General features: G+C 41.3%; 1 protein-coding gene across 1 annotated transcript in view; it reads left to right on the forward strand.

Moving 5' to 3' along the window:
• The window catches only part of LOC126105408 (glutamate-gated chloride channel-like), a 187222-nt gene that overhangs the window by 27557 nt on the left and 132632 nt on the right, over positions 1–27033 (forward strand). The window contains exon 2 of the mRNA XM_049912342.1: positions 4767–4848. Within this exon, the coding sequence (XP_049768299.1) occupies positions 4772–4848 (77 nt within the window). The 5' untranslated portion in view covers positions 4767–4771. The remainder of the gene's footprint in view (positions 1–4766; positions 4849–27033) is intronic.

Here is a 27033-nt window from a genome sequence, read left to right on the forward strand (position 1 = left end):
TACTGTCAATTGTGTCATATTTTGATACCAACTCACTCAAGAAAACAATGTACTTTCCGTGGACTTAGAATCATAAAATTTGGCAAGAAGCTAGGTTTCAAAGTGAACCTAAAGAAATAAAATCATGAAATTGTTAATTTGTAATTACATCAAGCGAAAAAAAATTTTTGTCATTTGTTATCCGATTGTCTGTCTGTCTGTTCGTCTGTTAAGATGCCTCTTTCACAGGAACGGCAGACGTGTCAATTTGAAATTTATGTCACATGTTAAAGTTTATAGCACCTTGGAGATGTAATAAATTTAAACTTTTAAGTCAGTACAATCAAAAGATACGGCCATTTATGTCTCACATTTTGATACTGCAAATCACCAGGGTCTTCATGTTTACCCATAATCACGAAATTTCGCAGAAAGAAAGTTTTTACACTACAGCGAAAGGAAAACATTCGAAAATTGAAAATTTCTAGTTATCTAACACAAAACGTTTTTCTTTATTTGTATCCAGATACCTGTCGATGCTACCGTGTGTTAAGGCCGCTTTTTCTCAAGGTTGGATGGGCGTAACAAGTGAAAATTTATGTAACACACTCACGTCTATGGTTCCTTAGCGATGTAATAAATGTAAACTTTTAAATTAATGCAATCGAAATATATTGCTATTTATGTCACACAGTAAAATGTGTTAAAATTCTTCAAAACTAGGTCATTAAAACCTTTACGGTACTTCCCGTTGGCCTTGAATCATGAAATTTGACTAGAAGCAAGGTTTAAAAGTAAAAATGAATGAAAAATTCCCAAAAGTGTTAATTTGTAATTACATCATACGAAAATAGTTTTTTGGAATTTTTTATTCAACTGTCTGTCTGCCCGTCTGCTAAGACACATTTTTCTCAGGGACAGGTGGACGTATCGAGTTGAAATTTATGTCACATACTAATGTCTATGGTTCCTTGATGGTGTAAAAAAGCTAGACTTCTAAGTCTATACAATGTAAAGATGCGACAATTTACACCACATATGCCGGCCGGTGTGGACGAGCGGTTCTAGGCGCTTCAGTCTGGAACCGCGCGGCCAATACGGTGCCAGGTTCGAATCCAGCCTCGGGCTTGGACGTGTGTGATGTCCTTAGGTTACTTAGGTTTAAGTAGTTCTATGTTCTAGGGGACTGATGACCTCAGATGTTAAGTCCCATAGTGCTCAGATCCATTTGAACCATTTTGAACACTACATACTCTGACAGTCGCAAACTGTCTCATTAAAAATCTATAAGGTACTCTAGACTGACATAAAATCATGTAATTTGGCAAGAAACAAGGTTTCCCAACACAAGTAATGGAAAAAACAAACAATTGTTAATTTGTAATTATATCACACAAAGAAACTCTTTCTTCTGTCATTTGGTATCCAAATTAAAACTTGTAATTAAAACATTCTTTAAAGTCTAGGAATTCCTAGGACTGATATCTTGTATCAGTGTCAGTAACATGAAGTGTTCATGAGTACTTAATGATGAGGCCTCAGTAGTATGGAGATGGCGGTGCTGGTACATTTTTGATATAAGATTGGTATCAAATAGATTTACAAATTAATGAAATTGATCATTTAATTACGCCCCCAACCAAACCTACCCACACCCACAACGTCTACTCCCAGATGACGTCATATGTTTGTCTCTGCCTGCACGTGGGGTCCCACATCCTCTCCTCTCCCCACCCGATCCCACCTCATGCCCCATCCACCCTCCTAGTGGGGATTTCGAATTTTGGTGGAAATTTCGAATTTTGGCAGGAATTTCTTTGTCCCTGGGATGTACTGACGTCCCATGACTATACATGGTTTCGTGTTGGCGAAGGACTCTCACCTCAAGGTGGCCAGAGTGCACTGGGGTATGGCAGAAGGCCGGGTGAGGCCAGCGACTGCAGAGGGTAGCTGTTGTCCTCAGAAAAATCGTGAGGCACTCAGTGGTAGAAATTAACTGTTTGGAAAAGCCTGTTTCCCCCCGCCCCCCACTGGTGGATGGAGGGAGGGAGGGAGGGGACAGATGAGGGGAGGTCAGAGTGCCCCCAATTTTGGCATTTTGTGAGAGCCCATTGAGGACGACATGGCTGCAACTTCTGCCCCTCCACAGTCTTCTGGGGGTCGGTTTTTGCGGTAGTTCTTTTATTCAATGATTTTTTGCCAGTCCCCATTACATGTGTTCACTATGACCTATGGATTTCGAGTGTTGGTTTTTTTCACAACAATTTAGATGTGTAACTAGAACATTGGTGCATTTTCCATCAGTTGTGGTAGTGTATATTGGCTTCTGTTACTTGAGCTGCAAGAAGATTGTCAAGCAGGAGTCCATTGCAAACTCTGGCGAGAATCAGCGATCCATACAGTCCTCAGGAGTATGTTTACAGGTCATACACTTATTAAACTCCCCTCTGTCCAACACAAGCATCTCATAGTTTAATATACTTCCTGCAATAAATAAATAAATAAATAAATAAAGACAGTACCTTACACCCCAACCTTTTTCCAGCCAGCTTGTAGGTGCAGGGTAGATTTTGAGTGTATCTCCTGCTAGTTTGGTGTTGTGAAATTTTTTCCCAGCAGGATAACACCAGTTGCATGGCATCGACACGTTTTGAGCTGTATTGCAATTTTAGGCACACTAATGCTATGCATGTAGTTGTGTAACTAGGTCTGATCTTTATGACTAATTTTGTAATTGTGTGTGTGAATTCCTAAGGGACCAAACTGCTAAGGTCATCGGTCCCTAGACTTACACATTACTTAAACTAACTTAACGCTAAGGACAACACTCACACCCATGCCCAAGGGAGGACTCGAACCTCCAGTGGGAGGGAATTATGTAATTAGGACCGATCTTTACTTCAGTTTCCCAATCAAAATAAAGAAAGTACGCTAACCTAAACTTCCTCTCCTGCATCTGGGCAGTTTCCATGTGTTGAGCACTTGGTCTTTCTGTCCAGAATTACCAGGGTTCGAGTCCTAGAAAGGGCACCACCACATATAATTCAAAGACAATTCCAGGGAGGGTTGTGGGGTTGAACGTCAGCGCAGCCCTAGGACAAAGAAATTCCTGCCAAAATTCGACATCCCCACTAAAATTCGAAATACCCACCATGAGTGTAGTCGGGGTTGGGGAATGCTGGCGTGGGAAGGGAAAAATGCCTGGGATCTATGCGCAGGTCTGAGGTAAACACATGATGTCATCTGGGGCTGGGAAGGTATATCAATTTGATATGAAAATTGCACCAACACCGACATCTCCCTACTACTGCCCTCCGCCTTGAAAATATTATTGTTAATTAACCAGTTAAATAATGAAATGAACTGTAGCTATGATAGACGTATTTCCTGAGACATTCAGTGGATTTGAAAATTCGCGGCAAAACGTTTCCAATGACACGAAATCACGATTTTTCTGCATCGTTATGAGAGCGCCATCGATTTACTCACAGTAGTACCAAGTGATTTTACATACAAATGTATTTCTTGGAATTGACGGGAACAACAGGCAGCAAAAGGTCATTATTCACAATGTTGATAACGGTTGTGATGTGGGATCTGAGTGGGATACTGTCAAGTGGGGGTGCCCCAGGGATCAATGTTGTGGCCGCTCCTGTTCCTTATTTATATAAATGATATGCCCTCTAGTATTATGGGTAACTCTAAAATATTTCTGTTTGCTGATGACACTAGCTTGGTAGTAAAGGATGTTGTGTGCAACATTGACTCGGTTTCAAGTAGTGCAGTACATGACCTCAGTTCATGGCTTGTAGAAAATAAACTAACGTTAAATCACAGTAAGACTCAGTTTTTACAGTTTCTAACACATAATTCAACAAAACCTGACGTTTTGATCTCACAGAACTGGCATATGATTAGTGAAACTGAACAGTTCAGATTTCTAGGTGTTCAGATAGATAGTAAGCTGTCGTGGAAAGCCCACGTTCAGGAACTTGTTCAAAGACTTAATACTGCCATTTTCAATATTCGAACATTATCAAAAGTGAGTGATACTTCGACCCGTAAATTAGTCTACTTTGCTTATTTTCATTCACTTATGTCGTATGGTATTATGTTTTGGGGTAACTCTTCCCATTCTAGAAGGAAATTTTTGTCTCAGAAACGGGCGGTTCGGGTGGTGTGAGTTCACGAACCTCTTGTCGACCTCTGTTCACGAGTCTGAGTATTTTGACATTGGCCTCTCAATGTGTATATTCCTTATTGTCGTTTCTTGTTACCAATATTAGTTTATTTCCAAGAATAAGCAGCTTTCACTCGGTTAATACTCAGCAAAAAACAAACCTCCATTTGGATCGGACTTACTTAAATCTTGTGCAAAAAGGTGTGCAATATACTGCTGCATCCATTTTCAATGAGCTGCCACTCGAATTCAAAAATCTTAGCAGTAATCTAGGCGCTTTCAAATCGAAACTGAAGAGTTTCCTCATGGGTCACTCCTTCTATTCTGTCGAGGAGTTCCTTGAAAAATTAAGCTGATTCTTATTGTATTGCTGATAGCGTTTACTTAAACTTATGGACTGACTCTTTTTCAGGTTCATGAACATTTATTTTTATCTCTTATTACTTTTATGTTGTAAGATCATGTACTGACACGTTCCATGACCTTGGAGATTTGCTCCTCAATTTGGTCCTACGGAACTTGACGTGTAAATAAATAAATAAATAAATATACAAGTTGAAGTGGAACGTCTATTAATTGCAGTAATATGAATGCTCCCCGTTTGCAGGGACAATGGCGGCCTTAACACGGTGGCTGCCAGGACACTTCCACACGCTGATGCTGATGGCTGCGGTTCTGCCAGAAGCCTGGTAAGTGCTATAACTAGTGTTCGTGAGGTAGTTACAGGTCTTGAGACTCCATGATTAATTTATATATGTTTAACCGCTCAAAGTCCTTTTGAACCGTAAGAGGTAGTCCAATGGACGGACAAAGTAAATAAACTGTTTATAATTTCAAACATTATCGGCATAACTGTTAATTTATTTATCCCATTGTGAGCCAAGGCGTTCAGTTCTTCGTGGAAAAATAGTTGCTGTTGCCTACGGAGCAATGATTGTAACCTCTCGTGCATCTCTTCGTCCGTTTCAGATCGACGGCCGCGAATGTCTTTCTATAGGGCTCCAAAAAATGGAAAATCGCGTGGAGAGAGCTCGATAATATGTGGAAGATGTGTAAGTGCAGGCCCACATGTTGCCAATCTTGTTTTGCGTATGCTGCAGAGGTTTTGGTGTGAAGCTCTTATACATCCCCTACGCAGGCCCGACCTCTTTCCAAGCGATTTACATTTTTGAAGAAAGAGATTCATGGCCATCGATTTGCTTCTGACGATGAGGTGCACACCAAGGTACAGTCGTCGCTCCGTACGCAATCTCATGCATTTTTCCGTGAAGAGAAAACTTCATTTGAACAAACAAATGTAAAAGATGAGCGTTAAGTTCCTCCTTTGTATCCCCCTTGCGTTTGCAGATTTCGCTTTTAAGCTAACCCCACGAACATTAACCAAATGGAGTAACATGGAGGCCTAGAAGGCCAAGAAATGACCCCGTACGAATGAGCTCAGATCAACAACACAGCACCTGTTTATAAGAACTCCGACATGACTTGCAGTGGACGGTGGACTTCTGCGATGCAAAGTACATAATTAAAGAAAACATGTGATCACAATGTTTCATTTACTATCACCTGCATATGTCACGTTCCCACTGTTTTCATCAGTTTCCTGGGAAACTTAAGAACAGGATATACGTTCGTATGGCATTATTTGTTCAGAATCACTAATCCTATCACCACCCAAAACATGTGTCTTTCCTCCTGACTCGCTCAAAATAATATGAGAATGACTTTAATGCAGGAATGCCAAATTAAACTTGAATTTCCCTAATAACATTGAAACTGATACGTAATTTAGGTTTACCTGATTACTGCCACAACCGTGGTACACTCTCCTTAGGAACTGCATTTTCAAACTGATTCGGCGAAAATTTAAGTGTAGATGGAGAGGAAGCGTAGATGCTGAACACCCACTAAGTTTACAAATGACGACCTATCGAGAGTACAAAGAAGCACGGAAGATCTCTGTATAAGTGAGCGGTCGGCAGTGACATGTAACCAAACATAAACAGTAGCGGGCAAGTCAGTGGCAAGTCGGTGTACTGTGTGGTGCTAGCGCTTTAGATGATTATACTGCAGACGAAAGAATGTAGCCTCGTATATTTACTACTGCATCAGTTACATCTCGTACTCCAAAGTGCATCAAACAAATAACCAAAAGCATTACAGGTCCTGTAAAATAAAGTTTTTTCGTTCCTCTATCTCTCTTTTGTAGACAACGCACATTAATTACCGCCCACGGCGATATCAAGAGCGTCTGTGAAGCCTTCTGATGTAACAGACGTTTAACATACAGAAATGTGTGCTATTGCCACAAGAGCGATGTCCGGTCAGTACCCGCGGAAAGAGTACCAGCAGTTTTCCACTGTATAAGTTAATTTCTCTCTCTGGCAAAACTGAATTCCTCATATTAGTGTCAGATCGGTGCACTTCATTTAACTTGGCAGATACTCGTTTGACGTGTGAGACCACGGTCGCCTTGCGATTTACTACAATCAGAGAGCGGTTCTTGGCCGTGGCGAAGCCAGTGTGTAGATCGCACCGAGCTCACCTTTAAATGTCTCTGGACTAACCAGTCCGCCATAGGAGGATAAATGGTAAACATTGGCAACATACGCGTGCGGTGGAGGCAAAGCGAATTCATCCTCAAAGGTGCCGGCCGGAGAGGCCGAGCAGTTAAAGGCGCTACAGTCTGGAACCGCACGACCGCTACGGTCGCAGGTTCGAATCCTGCCTCGGGCATGGATGTGTGTGATGTCCTTAGGTTAGTTAGGTTTAAGTAGTTCTAAGTTCTAGGGGACTTATGACCACAGCAGTTGAGTCCCATAGTGCTCAGAGCCATCCTCAAAGGCGAAACTTCAAATGCGGTCAGAGTAATCGCGGAAATGAAAATAGTATAGATGTGCGACTGTGAATACCAGTGTCGACTGGGAACCATTTCTGAAATTTTCACTCAGTTCTTTACCTGCTCCTCATACAAGTCAAATATTATTGGCAATACCAACATCCTTTTTAACAGTAATTTATCTTCCTCTTCTTCCATTGTTGTCACTTCCGATTTTGTGTGTGTCATACACAACAGAAGTATTTCCTTTATAGTGTAAGGAAACCGGAACAAATTACAGGGAAGACGGCTTTGCAACTAGGAGATCATAAATAAAGAAATGAGAAGACGCTGTTTCAAAACAATTACACTAGCAATGTCATTATTTATTTGTATGTTTACATCCGGAAATATTGGCAGTAGAATACAAATATCAGCGTTTTCGAAGAGTAGCATACAATTAATTTGCATTAACCATCGAAAATATTTTTCCGGCTACAAGTTTTGGAGCTGAACGGGTAAGGTGTCGACGGTCAAGAATAGAAGAAGGAACTCAGATGCTCTCCCTCTGGCGATAGGAACTGGTTTCTACATCCAAACTATTACGGCAGTGATCGGTAATATGCGTAGCGCTGCTGTTCTCCTTGTACTCTTTAGAATGTCTACTATATTTGTTGTAGTAATTAAATGAAATTAATACGTTTCCAAATAATCTCAGCATGAGTAAATCTGACATAGAGTGCAATGTTCTATAAAGAAAAGAAGGTCCCGCAATGTACTGCTAGAATTTGTTATAGGAAATAAACGTAACAGTCAGATTTTACTGTCACCCTACCTACAGCTGTGACATACGATGTGCATTCAAGTTCTAAGGCCTCCGATTTTTTTCTAATTAACTACTCACCCGAAATCGATGAAACTGGCGTTACTTCTCGACGTAATCGCCCTGCAGACGTACACATTTTTCACAACGCTGACGCCATGATTCCATGGCAGCGGCGAAGGCTTCTTTAGGAGTCTGTTTTGACCACTGGAAAATCGCTGAGGCAATAGCAGCACGGCTGGTGAATGTGCGGCCACGGAGAGTGTCTTTCATTGTTGGAAAAAGCCAAAAGTCACTAGGAGCAAGGTCAGGTGAGTAGGGAGCATGAGGAATCACTTCAAAGATGTTATCACGAAGAAACTGTTGCGTAACGTTAGCTCGATGTGCGGGTGCGTTGTCTTGGTGAAACAGCACACACGCAGCCCTTCCCGGACGTTTTTGTTGCACTGCAGGAAGGAATTTGTTCTTCAAAACATTTTCGTAGGATGCACCTGTTACCATACTGCCCTTTGGAACGCAATGGGTAAGGATTACGCCCTCGCTGTCCCAGAACAGGGTCACCATTTTTTCAGCACTGGCGGTTACCTGAAATTTTTTTGGTGGCGGTGAATCTGTGTGCTTCCATTGAGCTGACTGGCGCTTTGTTTCTGGATTGAAAAATGGCATCCACGTCTCATCCATTGTCACAACCGACGAAAAGAAAGTCCCATTCATGCTGTCGTTGTGCGTCAACATTGCTCGGCAACATGCCACACGGGCAGCCATGTGATCGTCCGTCAGCATTCGTGGCACCCACCTGGATGACACTTTTCGCATTTTCAGGTCGTCATGCAGGATTGTGTGCACAGAACCAACAGAAATGCCAACTCTGGAGGCGATCTGTTCAACAGTCATTCGGCGATCCCCCAAAACAATTCTCTCCACTTTCTCGATCATGTCGTCAGACCAGCTTGTGCGAGCCCGAGGTTGTTTCGGTTTGTTGTCACACGATGTTCTGCCTTCATTAAACTGTCGCACCACCGAACGCACTTTCGACACATCCATAACTCCATCACCACATGTCTCCTTCAACTGTCGATGAATTTCAATTGATTTCACGCCACACAAATTCAGAAAACGAATGATTGCACGCTGTTCAAGTAAGGAAAACGTCGCAAACGGTGCTGCCATCTCTGGGACGTATTGACAATGAACGCGGCCTCATTTAAAAAAAAAAATGCGCATGTTTCTATCTCTTTCCAGTCTGGAGAAAAAAAATCGGAGGCCTTAGAACTTGAATACACCTCGTAAATTCATTTGCACAGATTTACAACATAAATAAACAAAATAGTTCTAACCTTGTTTCGACCTGAGTCGAAACAAGGCCCCGGGTGTAGCCAACATTGCATTAGAACTACTGACGGCCTTGGGAGAGCCAGTGCTGACAAAACTTTACCATCTGGTGAACATGATGTATGAGACAGGCGAAATACCCTCAGACTTCAAGAAGAATATAATGATTCCAATCCCAAAGAAATCAGGTGTTGACAGATGTAAAAATTACCGAACTATCAGTTTAATATGTCACAGCTGCAAAATACTAACGCCAATCTTTTACAGATGAATGGAAAAACTGGTAGAAGCTGACTTCGGGGAATATCAGTTTGGATTCCGTAGAAATGTTGAAACACGTGAGGCAATACTGACCCTACGACTTATCTTAGAAGCTAGATTAATGAAAGGCAAACCTATGTTTCTAGCATTTGTAGACTTAGAGAAATCTTTTGACAATGTTGACTGGAATACTCTCTTTCAAATTCTTAAGGTGGCAGGGGTAAAATACAGGGAGCGAAAGGCTATTTACAATTTGTACAGAAACCAAATGGCAGTATAAGAGTCGAGGGGCATGAAAGGAAAGTGGTGGTTGGGAAGGGAGTGAGACAGGGTTGTGGCCTCTCCTCGATGTTATTCAATCTGTATATTGAGCAAGCAGTAAAGGAAACAAAAGTAAAATTGGGAGTAGGTATTGAAATTCATGGAGATGAAATAAAAATTTTGAGGTTTGCTGATGACATCGCAATTCTGTCAGAGACAGCAAAGGACTTGGAAGACGAGTTAAACGGAATGGACAGTGTCCTGAAAGGAGGGTATAAGATGAACATCAACAAAAGCAAAACGAGGATAATGGATGTATTCGAATTAAGTCGGGTGATGCTGACGGAATTAGATTAGTAAATGAGATACTTAAAGTAGTAAAGAAGTTTTGCTATTTGGGGAGCAAAATAACTGATGATGGTCGAAGTACAGAAGATATAAAATGTAGACTGGCAATAGTAAGGAAAGCGTTTCTGAAGAAGAAAAATTTGTTAACATCGGGTATAGATTTAAGTGTCAGGAAGTCGTTTCTGAAAGTATTTATATGGAGTATAGCCATGTATGGAAGTGAACCATGGACGATAAACAGTTTGGACAAGAAGAGAATAGAGCTTTCGGAATGTGGTGCTACAGAAGAATGCTGAAGATTAGATGTGTAGATCACATAACTAATGATGAGATATGGAATAGAATTGGGGAGAATAGGAGTTTGTGGCACAACTTGACAAGAAGAAGGGACCGGTTGGTAGGACATGTTCTGAGGCATCAAGGGATCACTAATTTAGCATTGGAGGGCAGCGTGGAGGGTAAAAATCGTAGAGGGAGAGATGAATACACTAAGCAGATTCAGAAGGATGTAGGCTGCAGTAAGTACTGGGAGATGAGGAAACTTGCACAGGTAGAGTAGCATGGAGAGCTGCATGAAACCAATCTCAGGACTGAAGACCACAACAACAACAACAACAACAACAACAACAACAGTTCTAACCACACAAATGTACGAATGTGAGTGTGGCCATAGGTACCCAGAATCGTTTATGGCATTAATAAAGAAGACTTTTTGCTATAGAAACTACTGGAACTTCACTTCTTCATGTTACAAGACAAAAAATAAAACTAACTTTAGTAAAGAAAGAGCTAAAACTTAAACGCACAATCTGGTTAGTATCTGAGATTGTCTACGGGTAAATCAGACCAAGACACAGTAATCCAGAACGTAATGTCAGTGATTGGATCTTTTACTCATAAGTAATGAAGACGGACCGGAATCGGAATCTATATTACTGATCCTGCCTAGTAAATTTTTATATAATATACACATAAAGGAACTAGGGCGAAGATTAACAGTTTGTAACTTATTTTCCTTTTAGGTCAATGCACCTTACTGAAAATCTTTGAGCCAGTAGACTCCATGCGTTAAGTGCAATTCTGGACGGCCTGCGAAACTTTCATCAACGGTTACCATTAATTCTTCATTAGATTAAAAACCCTTTTCCAGAAACATTTTTCTTTAGAAAAAAGAACAGATGGTAGTCGTAGATGAATGCAGTAGACGCTACAACAATTTCTACTTCAATTATCTCACTTTTGATGGGGGTTTGGGGGGGGGGGGTGCAGTTTCTTTTTCCTATTGACAGATTACTTTCTCCAAACCTGTTCTCGTGATGTTTTACAATCAGTAGTTCTAGAGGGATTTCATAGTATCCATCAGTTACTGAATTACTTTTTAAGGGTAATCTAGAAGAAGAATTCCTTTTGCCTCCTACTTACCATTTGTCAACCTCTTTGAGCGCTTCAACCACAGTAACGTATTGCGAATCAAAATAAATCGGATTCTTTTTAAAAGAATTTTGATGGTCCTGAGCAATTCGTTTCTGCTTTGTAAAAGCTATACCTTCAACAAAATTGTCATCCATTTAGTGCATAAACATAGTTTAATAGTAACTTCATGTCATGAGTTCAAGGTCAAGATACATGCTTGCACAGCAAAATTACATCAGCAACACCAACAAAAATGGAATCACAAAACATTGTGGTCATAAACACTTCTTTAAAAATCCATTTCTGTCATCAAGTGTTCAAAAAGCCCACCGTCTGTTGCGATAGACGTTTACAGGCGCTTGTGCAAAGTTTTCTGGGAAGATTGGAAAGATTCCTTCGATATTATTGCACTTGCTGCAACAAAGCAATGTTTTAGATCCCCTCGGCTCGTCAGAACTTGTGCACGGATTTCCCGTTTGAGTGAACGTGCAACACTATTGGTGATGCCTTCTCGCCCAGTTCAATAATGCAATCCCCATGCTAATACCCCAGACATTTTCGTATTTCTAGTGATACTTCCTCTATGGGAGCTGGTAGCACTTGAGTAACAAACTGTTCATATCTTTTACCCGTTAAGGTTTCTTAAGGGTATTAAGGACAGTCATGTAGTTTCCAATAAGCCCGCGCTAAACGTTGACCAGTGCGGCTTCTCAGCAGCCCAGTACTGTACCATCTCTGACTTTAAGCCTTCTCATGACGTTTAAAGATAGCTTCATCAGTAACGACAACTCTCTGCAGAAAGAACCCATGGTCCTGAAGTTGCATCAGAACCGAGTGACAGAAAATCATATGATTTCTGGAATCCCGCTCGTTCATCTGCGAGTGAAGTCACACATGATACGGATGGAAGCCGTCTGCTCGGAAAATGCGAACAATTGTGAGCTGACTTATTCCAAAGGCGCTTTCAGTTTTTCTGGAGATAACATGCGGATTATGAGCAACTGCTGCCACGAAAAATATTGCGTGCGGTCCGTTCGTTGCAGTCTTGCTACTTACTCTCTGCATAGTATGCTAGTGCCCACCCAGTAACAATATTTTGCACATTCGCTTAATTAGCATCCTGCTACATTCTCCATACAAAAGTAGCGTAGGGATAAAGCCCCGCACTGTTCAGAGCTCCTAATATTGTGGTGAATGTAGCGGTAGATTTTCCCGCAGTATCCAATTGAAGTCATAAGTTGGATTGTTACCTGTCACTCATCCAGATTCCGGCACCATCTTATTATTAATAACAGAATAATTTACAATATGTAAAGCAAAAATTTCCGGTTCTTACCCCACAAAATTGGGTAAATCCTCACACTGCGGAACTTTGCCCCAGTTGAGATAAACATGGATAAAATTGATGATTGCATAATGAAAACACTTGAAATGACCCTTGGCTGCATTGTAGTCAAGTTGCTCAACACAATATTGAACTGAAATGTCTCGTGGACTTAAAGCACAATGCTTAAAAATCTTTGTACAAAAATAAAATTTTCTTTTCCATGAACGGACTATTGGTTGCTATTTTTGCAGTCTCCAGTCCGAAAACTAGTTTGATGCAGCTCGTAACGTCCCCCTTCCTAATCGGCCCACTGGATTGCGATATAACTGAACCGTGATTGCATATGCCGAATGAAAATTTACAGTGAATAAGGCTCTCGTTACCAAAGGAAAATAACAGCGGTTAGTTGGAGGAAAGTGAACAACAGACTTTTCTGAAGGAAGAATCTCTTCTATATTTAAGCTAAATTTAGATGATAACTTTGAAATGGGTGGAACATAGTGCAATCGCTCACGAACCGGGGAAAGTGTATCACGTAATATTTACTAAAAAAATCTCTGCTAACACAAAGAAAACACTGATTAGCTGAAAAAGGGACAATTAAATGTTCGCCAGTCCGCTAGGGAAATGAAGCTCCAGAATCTTGAGAAAGGTAACGGCGGATAAATTTAAGCAAATAATCACTGGCGTGGCATCAGAAGGGAGTCACGCTTTTCTGCAGCACAACAGTTCAGGAGAAAATAAATGAATCAGAAAGCACTGAGTTTGCAGTTACTTATTCTGAAATACTAAATTTTGGAAGTAACGTTAAATGAAATTACTGGTTAAATAAATGACCGGCTTAACTTGAACTTTGTTAGGTAAGAAAATAACTTTCGGTAACCTCAGTGTAATGTAATGCAAAAGTTAGAAAAAGGCAAGAAATTTACTTTTGATTATTGAAAGATTGAACTGAATTTAATTTAAGCAAATAAGCAATTGATTTTACTTTTAAAATAACAACAATAAAATACATAACAGGCCAGTACAGGTCATTCGCTAAGCTAAATACAGAATAAATTAAATTGCGCACTCTTAATTTATGCTGTATCTTTAGTTATTAGTTTTTCTAGTGAAATTTTACTTTAAGTAGCCTCTGTTACGCAATGCAAGAATGAACAGTTACTGAGGCAGAAATTTTAGACTGTGCAAATGGTTCAAATGGCTCTGAGCACTATGCGACTTAACTTCTGAGGTCATCAGTCGCCTAGAACTTAGAACTAATTAAACCTAAATAACCTAAATACATCACACACATCCATGCCCGAGGCAGGATTCGAACCTGCGACCGTAGCGGTCGCTCGGTTCCAGACTGTAGCGCCCAGAACCGCACGGCGCTAGACTGTAACTAGCAGTAAATAGTTAATTTCTGATATTCGTAGGACACTCGATGATACCATGGAAAGGAAAGGGACCCTGCTTGGTAATAATGTCTGAGGAAAATGACAACCCAGGTGCCCTGTAAGTTTTAACAATTGCAAGTTGTTTTCAAGTTATTCATACTTTAAGAAAGAAATGTTCCTGGGCAGAGCCTCTACATTACTATGTTTGTCAGTTAACGATCATACGACGTTGTCGCTGTGCGGACGACGAAGAATGTAGCGGACAACAATGCTGAGCTGCCGTTGTTGTTGTTTTTGTTGTTGTTGCTGCTCGATGAGAAGAACCTCGAGTTTTCTCCAGAGCCACGAATGGTTATGGGACAGGCAGTAGTTGGAACTGCATCTTCCTCGACCTGTCCACTCCTACCGAGCTCTCAATACTCGCAGCTTAACGAATGAGGCGCGTCTGCGGTGGCGCGAGCACAGCTGCCTGCACACCGCGCCCAACAAACACTTCCACATTCTTTCATAACTCAAGCTGCCGTGCCTCCTCTCAGCTCACGACGCAACAGAGGCTCTCCATACGCAAAGATAACCAACGGCACAGCTACTAACATTTCGTCGTTGCTATCGATACATTTTAATAAAGTTCCCTTGGCTATTACCCAGCAATTTACAAGGTTTTCCTTATGATTACAGTCGGTTATATACAGTCGAAATTAAATACACTAGTACATCGATTACGTATTAGATGCAGTTCCTTTAATACAGCTTACAGCTTCAGAAGCACAAGTACAGCGCAAGTTATCGACGGATATTAAACGGTGAACATTTTGAATGGTGCAGAATGTATTTTATCTGCATTTTCGGTGTTACAAGCTCTCCATGCTACTCTATCCTGCGCAGACCTCATCATCTCCGAGTAACTACTGCAGCCTACATCCTTCTGAATCTGCTTACTGTATTCATCTCTTGGTCTCCCTGTACGATTTTTGCCCCCTCCTGCACGCTTCCCTCCAGTGCTAAATTGCTGATCCCTTACTGTCTCAGAATGGGTCCTATCAACCGATCACTTCTCCTAATCGGTTGTGGCACAAACATATTTTCTCCCAATTATGTTCAGTGCCTCCTCAATAGTTATACAATGTACCCATCTAATCTTCAGCATTCTTCTGTAACACAACATTTCAAACGCTTCTATTCCCTTCTTGTCTAAATTGTTTATCGTTCATGTTTCACTTACATACATGTCTACACTCCATACAAGTACTTCCAGAAAAGGGAAAGAAGAGAAAAGAGGGCGAAGAAAGAGGGGGGGGGGGGGGACTGGTAGTGTAATCTAAAAGAGTTGAATTACTGACGCTAAGCTGCCTAGGTACCTACCAAACAGTGTAATTTTGTTAAATGGTCCGATTCGTCCTCGCTCTTGTTATTCTTCTTCTTCTTGGGATACTTCTTCCCAAATCAGAAGTTCATATCTATATCTGAGCTACTGTCGTGATGTTAGAAGTCTGAATCTGAATATGAAGAATAATCAACTGAATGTTTGATTTCTTTTCTTCCTTTTTTGGCATTCATGTAGTCAAATCTATCTTGCGTCGTTTCGTTTCTATAGCACACTACTTTATTGCGTTGGCACAGCTTTCCTTCTGAATAGCAAGTTTTTCTTTTCCCATACATTCTGCTTCTATTCGTTCTTTACTGGGTATCGACATTAGAAACACAGATTTCAATGCTTTCCCAAAGGTTCCCCAAAATATTTATTTTATACAGCGGAATTTTATCTTACCATGAAATAATTTCACCCACTGTGCGTCGAGTATTATCTTTTGCCGAGGTTATCATTGAATAATTGTAATGACGTTGTTAGAACTGCAGGGATTTACTCCAAAACACTTGCGAGGATTTGTATCATTTTGCCATTTTTCTGAGAAATCTGTCATTGTTGACTTTGAGGACCAGCTGGAACAATTATTTCCATGCGGAACTGAAGCTTGAATGCAGCAATGTCAACGAGTAATTCGTTGATACTACTTTTCAATCCCTGCCTTATGCAACGTACAAGTAAAACATCAGAAAAGTTACAAGTAATTAGTAAAAAACAGAATTATCCTGTTTTATCACCTCTGGAGCAACTTGTCAGGACGCATGGAACATTAACTTACGGTAACACAAACATGCAACCCGCAATCATACTTCAAAAAGAGACGCAACGGTATTTCGCGATGACACTCGATGGCACTCATTTTAAACACTAAGTGCGGGTTTTTACTCCACCCGGTGCTTTACCCCCACCTAACCGAAGTGTTTCTCTCGTGTTGTGAAAGGTATTTACTTTTTTAAACTCGACAAAATAGGGTGCTACATCCGCTCTGGGCACCTTTTACACCGGTATCGCAGAGGTGGAACACTGTTTCCTTCCTATCTGAATTGAGGTATATCCTTCTTTGAGTATGAAATCACCAACTTCAGAGTAAGACAGCAATCGGTTTCAAGATCAAAACAGATATATCCTTAGTTGCTAAATATTATAATTCCTCTACAGCTAGTAAGTAATCTGCGAAGAATAATACGCCTCTGTATTCATCTGACTCAGAACTATGATATTAACAGCAAAATATTACTATGGTTCCATTTGACGCTGATACCAATATCTATGTAATTGATACGGCTACGAGATAAAACCAAAATAGCCTTGCTGTGCTGGTAATGCGAACGGCTGAAAGCAAGGGGAAACTACAGCCGTAATTTTTCCCGAGGGCATGCAGCTTTACTGTATGGTTAAATGATGATGGCGTCCTCTTGGGTAAAATATTACGGAGGTAAAATAGTCCCCAATTCGGTTCTTCGGGCGGGGACTACTCAAGAGGCCATCTTTAACAGGAGAAAGAAAACTGGCGTTCTAAGGATCGTGGAATGTCAGATCCCTTAATCGGGCAGGTAGGCTAGAAAATTTAAAAAGGGAAATGGATGGATTAAAGTTAGATATAGTGGGAATTAGTGGAGTTCGGTGGCAGGAGGAACAAGACTTCTGGTCAGGTGAATACATGATTATAAATACAAAATCAAATAGAAGAAAGGCTTTAGTAGGTTTAATAATGAATAAAAGAATAGGAGTGCGGGCAAGCTACTACAAACATCATAGTGAACGCATTATTGTGGCCAAGATAGAAACGAAGCCCACGCCTACCACAGTAGTACAAGTTTATATGCCAACTAGCGCTGCAGATGGCGAAGAGATTGATGAAATGTATGATGAGATAAAAGAAATTATTCAGATAGTGATGATGATGATGAGCGTTTGGCGTCATTGGCCGGGAGGCCCCTCGCGGGGCAGGTCCGGCCGCCTTGGCGCAGGTCTTATTACATTCGGCGCCACATTGGGCGACCTGCACGCCGGATGGGGATGAAATGATGATGAACACAACACAACACCCAGTCCCTGAGCGGAGAAAATCTCCGACCCAGCCGGGAATCGAACCCGGGCCCGGAGGACGGCAATCCGTCACGCTGACCACTCAGCTACTGGGGCGGACATTCAGATAGTGAAGGGAGACGAAAGTTTAATAGTCATGGGTGACTGGAATTCGACAGTAGGAAAAGGAAGAGAAGGAAACGTAGCAGGTGAATACGGAATGGAATTAAGGAATGAAAGACGAAGCCGCCTGGTACAATTTTGCACAGGGCATATCTTAATCATAGCTAACACTTGGTTCAAGAAACATAAAAGAACGTTGTATACATGGAAGAAGCCTGGAGATACTGGAAGGTTTCAGATAGATTATATAATGATAAGACAGAGATTTAGGCACCAGGTTTTAAATTGTAAGACATTTCCAGGGACAGATGTGGACTCTGACCACAATCTATTGGTTATGAACTGTAGATTAAAACTGAGGAAACTGCAAAAAGGTGGAAATTTAAGGAGATGGGACCTGGATAAACTGACTAAACCAGAGGATGTACAGTGTTTCAGGGAGAGCATAAGGGAACGACTGACAGGAATGGGGGAAACAAATACAGTAGAAGAAGAGTGGGTAGCTCTGAGGGATGAAGTAGTGAAGGCAGTGATCAAGTAGGTAAGAAGGGGAGGATTAGTAGAAATCTGTGAGTAACAGAAGAAATATTGATTATAATTTATAAAAGGAGAAAATATAGAAATGCAGTAAATGAAGCAGGCAAAAAGGAATACAAACGTCTTAAAAATGAGACCGACAGGAAGTGCAAAATGGCTAAGCAGGGATGGCTAGAGGACAAATGAGGGATGTAGATGCATATATCACTAGGGGTAAGATAGATACTGCCTACAGGAAGATTAAAGAGAACTTCTGAGAAAAGAGAACCACTTCTGTGAATATCAAGAGCTAAGACGGAAAACCAGTTCTAAGCAAAGAGGGGAAAGCAGAAAGGTGGAAGTAGTATATAGAGGGTCTATTCAAGGGTGATGTACTTCAGTACAATATTATGTAAATGGAAGAGGGTGCAGAGGAAGATGATATGGGAGATGAAGAGTTTGACAGAGCACTGAAAGACCTAAGTCGAAACAAGGCCCCGGGAGTAGAAAACATTCCATTAGAACTACTGACAGCCTTGGGAGAACAAGTCTTGACAAAACTCTACCATCTGGTGAGCAAGATGTATCAGACAGGGAAAATACCCCCAGACTTCAAGAAGAATATAATAATTCCAATCCCAAAGAAAGCAGGTGTTGACAGATGTGAAAATTACCGAACTATCAGTTTAATAAGTCACAGCTGCAAAGTACAAACGCGAATTCCTTACACACGAATGGAAAAACTGGTAGAAGCCGCCCTCGGGGAAGATCAGTTCTGATTCCGTAGAAATGTTGGAACACGTGAGGCAATACTGACCCTACGACTTATCTTAGAAGATAGATTAAAGAAAGGCAAACCTACGTTTATAGCATTTGTAGACTTAGAGAAATGTTGACAATGTTGACTGGAATACTTTCTTTCAAATTCTCTAGATGGCAGGGGTAAAATACAGGGAGCGAAAGGCTATTTACATTTTGTTCAGAAGCCAGAAGGCAGTTATAAAAGTCGAGGGACATAAAAGGGAAGGAGTGGTTGGGCAGGGAGTGAGACAGGGTTTTAGTCTATCCCAGATGTTATTCAATCTGTATATTGAGCAAACAGTAAAGGAAACAAAAGAAAAATTTGGAGTAGGTATCAAAATCGATGGAGAAGAAATAATATCTTTGAGGTTCACCGATGACATTGTAATTCTGTCAGACACACAAAGGACCTGGAAGAGCAGTTGAACGGAATGAACAGTGTCTTGAAAGAGGATATAAGATGAACAACAACAAAAGGAAAACGAGGATAATGGAATGTAGTCGAATTTAGTCGGGCGATGCTGAGGGAATTAGGTTAGGGAATGAGACACTTAAAGTAGTAAGGGAGTTTTGCTAATTGGGGAGCAAAATAACTGATGATGGTCGAAGTAGAGAGGATATAAAATATATAAAATGTAGACTGGCAATGGAAAGGAAAGTGTTTCTGAGCAAGAGAAATTTGTTAATATCGAGTATATATTTAAATGTCAGGATGTCGTTTCTGATAGTATTTGTATGGAGTGTAGCCATGTATGGAAGTGAAACATGGACGATAAATAGTTTGGAAAAGAAGAGAATAGAAGCTTTCGAAATGTGGTGCTACAGAAGAATGCTGAAGATTAGATGGGTAACTAATAAGGAGGTATTGACTATAATTAGGGAGAAGAGAAATTCGTGGCACAACTTGACTAGAAGAAGGGATCGGTTGGTAGGACATGTTCTGAGGCATAGAGGGATCACCAACTTAGTATTGGAGGGCATCGTGGAGGGTAAAAATCGTAGAGGGAGACCAAGAGATGCATACACTAAGCAGATTCAGCAGGATGTAGGTTGCAGTAGGTACTGGTAGATGAAGAAGCTTGCACAGGATTGAGTACCATTGAGAGCTGCATCAAACCAATCTCTGGACTGAAGACCACAACAACTACAACAACAACAATGGGATAAAAAGACTATATGTCACATAGAAGAAATTTTTTCTCTTCATCTGGCTGAAAACCGAACTACGATATAGTAAACGGTTCTGGAAACATTTGAGACGAGCGGCTTAGCTGAATCGCTCTGTTTATGAGATACGTGTAAGCTACCTCCTTTTCAACTTAACAGTATTTCGTTTCTTCTACTATTTGTGGTTGAATGATCAATTTACAGTTAGTAAATTTAAAATCTCCTGACACTGCTTATTAGCAAACGACATTGCGAGAGTACTGCGCGCCATGTGTGTCAGCCTGTAAGAAAAAAAAAAAAAAATGGCTCTGAGCACTATGGGACTTAACATCTTAGGTCATCAGTCCCCTAGAACTTAGAACTACTTAAACCTAATTAAGCTAAGGACATCACACACATCCATGCCCGAGGCAGGATTCGAACCTGTGACCGTAGCAGTCGCGTGGTTCCAGACTGAAACGCCTAGAACCGCTCGGCCACATCGGCCGGCTCAGCCTGTAAGAGTTACGCCGCCTTCCATTCCGCTCTAGATGCCAGTGTGGCCCGACGGGGAGCGAGGGTAGGATGTCTCTAAAGAACACGTGATTACAGGCAAGCTACCGCAATAAATGGAAGAAGGCGTGGGCGGGCGGTAGGACGGAGGACTTTCGCATCTATGCCCTCAGAAATTAATAGGTGTCTGGCACTGACAGCCTACGTGTTTACGTTAAGATGCCAACTTGTGAAATACTATAATCAATTTCTACAAATGAAACTCATTCACAACATTAATAAAGCTGCCACTAAACTTAATAGTACCAGTAACATTACGTTTACCACTTACAGCTGTGTGTTGTCCAGAATTTCAAACGTATCTTCTTCAATATATTTTGTAAACAATGTCCCTCATGGAACCTAAAATATAAGCTGTAATGTACAGTTCTTCATAGAGAACAAGTTTCGGCCGAGTGATCTTTTTCAGGTCACAGATTATCATTACATTCCGTATTAATGTATAAGAGTCATATGCTGTAAATGAAAACAGTTATGTGTTTGACATCAAGGAGCTTATATTTAACCTCAAATAATGTTTACCTGTGATCTTCAGATAGTCACTTGACTAAAACTAGTTATCTATGACTAAGTATAAGTAGAAGAGCAACTGCAATTCTATGTAATGGGACCAAGCCAACAGGAAATCTGGATAAAATATTGTATTAATCCGTTACTCTTTGTCGTCAAACACAAATGTGGCAGAAAGAGGGCACCTTACCAACGAAAATAGTTCCTGTTACTGACGTGGCTTCCTTGCAAGCCTCGTCAAAATGCCAAATACACTGGCTTGAAAAAAAGTCAAGCAACCAAGAGGGGAAGAGGAAACGAAATGAAACTTCACGAATTTAGAAGATATGTTACATTACTTCAGTGATTACAATATGGAATCAAATGTTACAATGAATTTGGCAGTATGAAACCACTTAGCAGCTCGAGGCTGGCCTGGATGTATGCACTAACGCGGTTAGAAACAGTGTCATAAAGCCATTCATCTCGTTCTAATTCAAGCTGACCCACAACTGTTGCAACTGGTAACTGAGATATTGGCCGTGGGACGGTCTTGACGTCGGAGCTGGGGCCACATGTACTCTGTTGAGGGCATACCTGCGCTTTTCTTGGCCACTATGGTACCTCGACGTCATATGTATATATAAGCAAAGTCCTGCAAAAAAAGGGAACTATAATATTGACCTATGAGACGTTACAGGTAGGGACGCAAGATGCCCATGATGTACAGTCGTATTGTCAGAGTTTCCTCAGTCGCTACCAGCTGTGAATTGAAGCCACAGTCAACGACTCGTCACACCATTGGTAATCATCATTGGACAGTGTGGCGACGACCTGGGAAACGCATTCTTCCAATTTTTTGAGAGGCACAGCAGTGTTACGCCTGGTATTATGTGGGGACCTGAGTAGCCATTGGCTATGACTTCAGGTGACACGTTGAAGTGACTTAGGGAAACCTGATGGCGCAATGATACGTCACGGACATCCCACATCCCAATGTGTTAGACTTTTACGGCAATTCACAACCACACATGGCACAAATGGCTGTAAACTGCCTACCTGATGTTGAGGTACTCTTATGACCTGCAATAACCGAAGAATCTTCCTAACAGAAGATATTAGCACAAGCTAGGACGTCAACTCCGTACCAGCGCCAGTATCCACGATATCAAGCATCAGTTATAACAGCTATGAGCCAGCTCCTAACAGGAGAAGCGGCCGGGGTGGCCGAGCGGTTCTAGGCGCTACAGTCTGGAACCGCGCGACCGCTACGGTCGCAGGTTCGAATCCTGCCTCGGGCATGGCTGTGTGTGATGACCTTAGGTTAGTTAGGTTTAAGTACTTCTAAGTTCTAGGGGACTGATGACCTCAGATGTTAAGTCCCATAGTCCTCAGAGCCATTTTTGAACCAACAGGAGAAAATAGAACAGCGTCATGACACCCTTCCGAACTGAATCAGGGCATGTATCCAGACCAGATATGGTGAAACAGTATACTGATAAGTGCACTAATACCCCCAAATTGACTCGATTTCTTAAGCACTGAAAAGGCACACATACCCTGAGTCGGTGATGTTTCATTTTGTTTCCTTTTCCCGTTCTGGGTGCTCGTTATCTCGTTACTGGCATAATTCATGTACATAAACAACCGTAGACACAGAGATAGCTGTTCGGAGTTTGAGCTATACCAAGGTGCTGAGCGTATGAAACGATTCAGTAAAGAGCAGTATCTGAGTGCTCAGTGCATTAAAAATTACTTGATGCAAAACAAGCACATCATTATTAGCCTCAATAGGGACAAAGTGCTTCGATCAACAGAAATTTGCCCATCTACAAATAATGACTCAGGTAACTGATTCGAAACACAGGGATCATTGTCAGTTTACTGACAGATTTTCAGGAGCTTCACATAATATCCTTAATTCATATTACACAGCAAATTTTACAGTGCTAATAGTGTTTCACGATCAGAAGATCTTTGATCCTCATTTCGTAATTAGGTAATTAGGAACTAATACAAACAAGTGCAAAAAAAGCGGTTAAAATGAATCCAAGTCAAAGTTTAGAACATTTACTAGAACTATGGCAATGAAATATCATTGCGACATAACATTTCGGCGTGTTTTGATGTGAGTATGCAAGTGACAAATCCATTTTGTTGGCCGAAGACCGTCTTTCAATTGAAGTGTTCAAAAGCCTGCTAACTGATGAAATAAATATCAAAGAATGAGAGTATTAAAGAGCGCCTAAATACTGTTGTTTATTTGATTCCAACACGTTATGAGATATCTCCTAATTATATTTGAATTATATTTGAAAACGTCTTGCTGTTAGCTGATGCACACTCTGTCTTAAGGCATACAAACTGGATCCGGTACATTATGCGACTTCTCAACTGCTTTAGTGTGTAATGCATTGCTGAAAATTAAAAAATTATAACTTTTTGTAGACATAGTAAAATTACAATTAGTTGAGCATGGCATCAGAAGTGATACTGTTCACTATTTCCATAGGCAAGCTGTTCGATAATTAAAATAAAAATAACGATGAATTTTTTATTTGTATGCAGATGTTGGTTGTCTCTAGAGCGAGGCAATGAGACAATGCCTACCACTCTCTGATTTTGCATGATTATCTGTGGAAAGTTTTGATGTAGTGAGCAATCCAGCTGATGCAGACAGTGGTTACATTTTAGAAGTAGATTTTGAGTATCCGGAATATCCAAGCATTTCACGCTGATCTACTGTCAAGCCCTGAAGAAATGATATCGCAACGAAGCGACGTAAAGAAGCCAAGAGTTACGAATATTTTATGAGGTTTTCAACATTTTATGATAGCATAATTCCGTGATCCACTACAGAAATTCAAAGCATTCCATAATATTCCCTGTATGAGACCATATATCAGTATTAGTGCTGGGAAAACTATGAATGCAAAAATCAAATGCATGAATAAGAGTTTTTGGCAAAACTGTGCAGAATGTGCAAAAAATGAATGATTTCAAGCTAGCAACGCTTTGGGAAGGTAGATGTGACACAACTGATCTGATTATAAGACCTGGTTTCCAGTGCAGTGTCGTATTAAGGAAAGTTAACTTCCTTTTTAATCCAGTAGACTTAACACTGTTTTTGACAAAGTCATAGCTGTACCAATGGATACTTTAGGTACATAAAGGACAATTCTTCCATCATGGGTATATGAATGAAGAATTTTGTGGCGAAAAGTGGTCAAATTAATCACGCAGACACAGACAGCTTAATATAACATGTATCTATCTCAAATATTTATGATTTTATTAAAAGATACATGGATAAGAACCTTTAAACTTGTAATTAACACGATAAGAAAATCGAGTTATATGAGGATGGTACTACAGAATTAATACACTCTCGAAATTGAAACACAGTGTGTAATGCTTAGAGCAAAGGGTGTGAAATACTCATCAGCTAAGCAGTTAAGTACTGATGGTTATTGACAATATGTATTAGCTATGTTGATCAATCTAGTGTTCAGCATTTTAATAGATCCAAGTTACATACAGCTTTCAGGAAAACATGATAAATACTTCATACTCAATTATAAAGTAAGCAATATAGCGTGCAGTCATTTTCAGGAGGATTTGATTAGTCATCAGCTGCGTGTGCGCAGCAGAAGGTGATATAAAATGTATTAATGTAGCAGTAAAATACTGGTTGTCAATGTAATGTGCTGACACTGTAATGTACATGTGTATATATACACTATGTGATCAAAAATATCCGGACACCTGGCTGAAAATTACTTACAAGTTCGTGGCGTCATCCATCGTTACTGGTGTTGGCCTACCCTTAGCCTTGATGACAGCTTCCACTCTCGCAGGCATACTTTCAGTCTGGTACTGGAAAGTTTGTTGAGGAATGGGAGCCCATTCTTCACGGAGTGCTGTAATGACGGGAGGTATCAATATCAATGTTGGTCGGTGAGGTCTGGCACGAAGTCGGCGTTCCAAAACATCCCAAAGGTGTTCTATAGGATTCAGATGAGGACTCTGTGCAGGCCAGTCCATTACAGGGATGTTATTGTTGTGTAATCACTCCGCCACATGCTGTGCATTATGAACAGGTGCTCGATCGTGTTGCAAGATGCAGTCCCCATCCCTGAATTGTTCTTCAACAGTGGGAAGCAAGAAGGTGCTTAAAACACCAATGTTGGCCTGTTCCAGGCAAAACAAGGGGTCCAAGCCCCCTCCATGAAAAACACGCCCACAGCATAACACCATCGCCTCCGAATTTTACTGTTGGCACTATGCACGCTGACAGATGACGTTCACCGGCCATTCGCCATACCCACACCCTGCCAACGGATCGCCACATTGTGTACCGTGATTCGTCACTCCACACAATGTGTTTCCACCGTTCAGTCGTCCAATATTTTCGCTCCTTACATAAAGCGAGGCGTCGTTTGGCATTTACTGGCGTAATGTGTGGCTTACGAGTAGCTACTCGACCATGAAATCCAAGTTTTCTCACCTCCAGCCTAACTGTCACAGTACTTGCAGTGGATCCTGATGCAGTTTGGAATTCCTGTGTGATGATCTGGATAGACGTTTGCCTATTACACATTACGACCCCCTTCAACTCTAGACAGACGCCGTCCAAAGTGGCCGAGCGGTTCTAGGCGCTACAGTCTGAAACCGCGCGACCGCTACGGTCGCAGGTTCGAATCCTGCCTCGGGCGTGGATGTGTGTGATGTCCTTAGGTCAGTTAGGTTTAAGTATCTCTAAGTTCTAGGGGACTGATGACCTCAGAAGTTAAGTCCCATAGTGCTCAGAGCCCATTTTCTAGACAGTCTCTGTCAACAGACGAGGTCGGCCTGTACGCTTCTGTGCTGTACGTGTCCCTTCACGTTTCCACTTCATCATCACATCGGAAACAGTGGACCTAGGGATGTTTAGGAGTGTGGAAATATTGCGTACAGACGCATGACACAAGTGACACCCAATCACCTGACCACGATCGAAGTCCGTGAGTTCTGAGGAATGCCCCATTCTGCTCTCTCACGATGCCTAATGGCTACTGAGGTCGGTGATATGGAGTACATGGCAGTAGGTGGCAGTAAAATGCGCCTAATATGAAAAACATATGTTTTTGGGGTCTCTGGATACTTTTTATCACGTAGTGTATTATGAAGCTGAAATTGTAACAGACTGGTTATAGATGTATTATGAGAATAAAGCAGCAATTATGCTTGTATGTACCTGCATATGTATGTGTGTATGTACATATTTATGTTTTGGATCGACTCCTAAAGCTCTGTATAGATTCCAATAAAATTTGACACACCAACAGCAAACTTCATTTTTATTAGCCTCCCAGCTCTAATAGAAACAAAGGTGTGGGAAAAACGTGTTTTATCATCCCCTGCATTATAGGCTGCCCAACATTACCGGTATGTTGTGTGAGAATTAAATCAGTCCGCATTATCGACCTGTTACGCAGAGCAACTACACGTCAGGGGCAAGAAATCGGTTTTCAAGCGTCAGACTTGTAGGTTGCCCTACAGAACTCTTGTGTTGTGTTCGAGTAGTATCGGCCTGCTTTATTGGTCTGAATGGCAGCCTATGGAGGGAGCAGGAAGGGATGAATAGGAAGGTAAGGGGCAGGAAGGGATGGATGTGGAGGGACGAGGGCAGGAGGGAATGGAAAGGAAGAGGGGCAGCAGGAGGAATGGGAGAAAGGGAGGAGGAGAAGATGGGCAGAGAGAAGGTGAAGAGGATTTGGACAGAAGGAGGGATGAGGGTGGTGTGCTCAGAGAGAGAGGATAGAGGAGACTAACTAAGGAGGGAGAATGAAGTGTCAGAGCGACTGGGGAGAAGGAGATGGGCAGATAGT

The sequence above is a fragment of the Schistocerca cancellata genome, chromosome 1 (genome assembly GCF_023864275.1).
Source record: "Schistocerca cancellata isolate TAMUIC-IGC-003103 chromosome 1, iqSchCanc2.1, whole genome shotgun sequence".
In the NCBI taxonomy this organism is placed as follows: domain Eukaryota; kingdom Metazoa; phylum Arthropoda; class Insecta; order Orthoptera; family Acrididae; genus Schistocerca; species Schistocerca cancellata.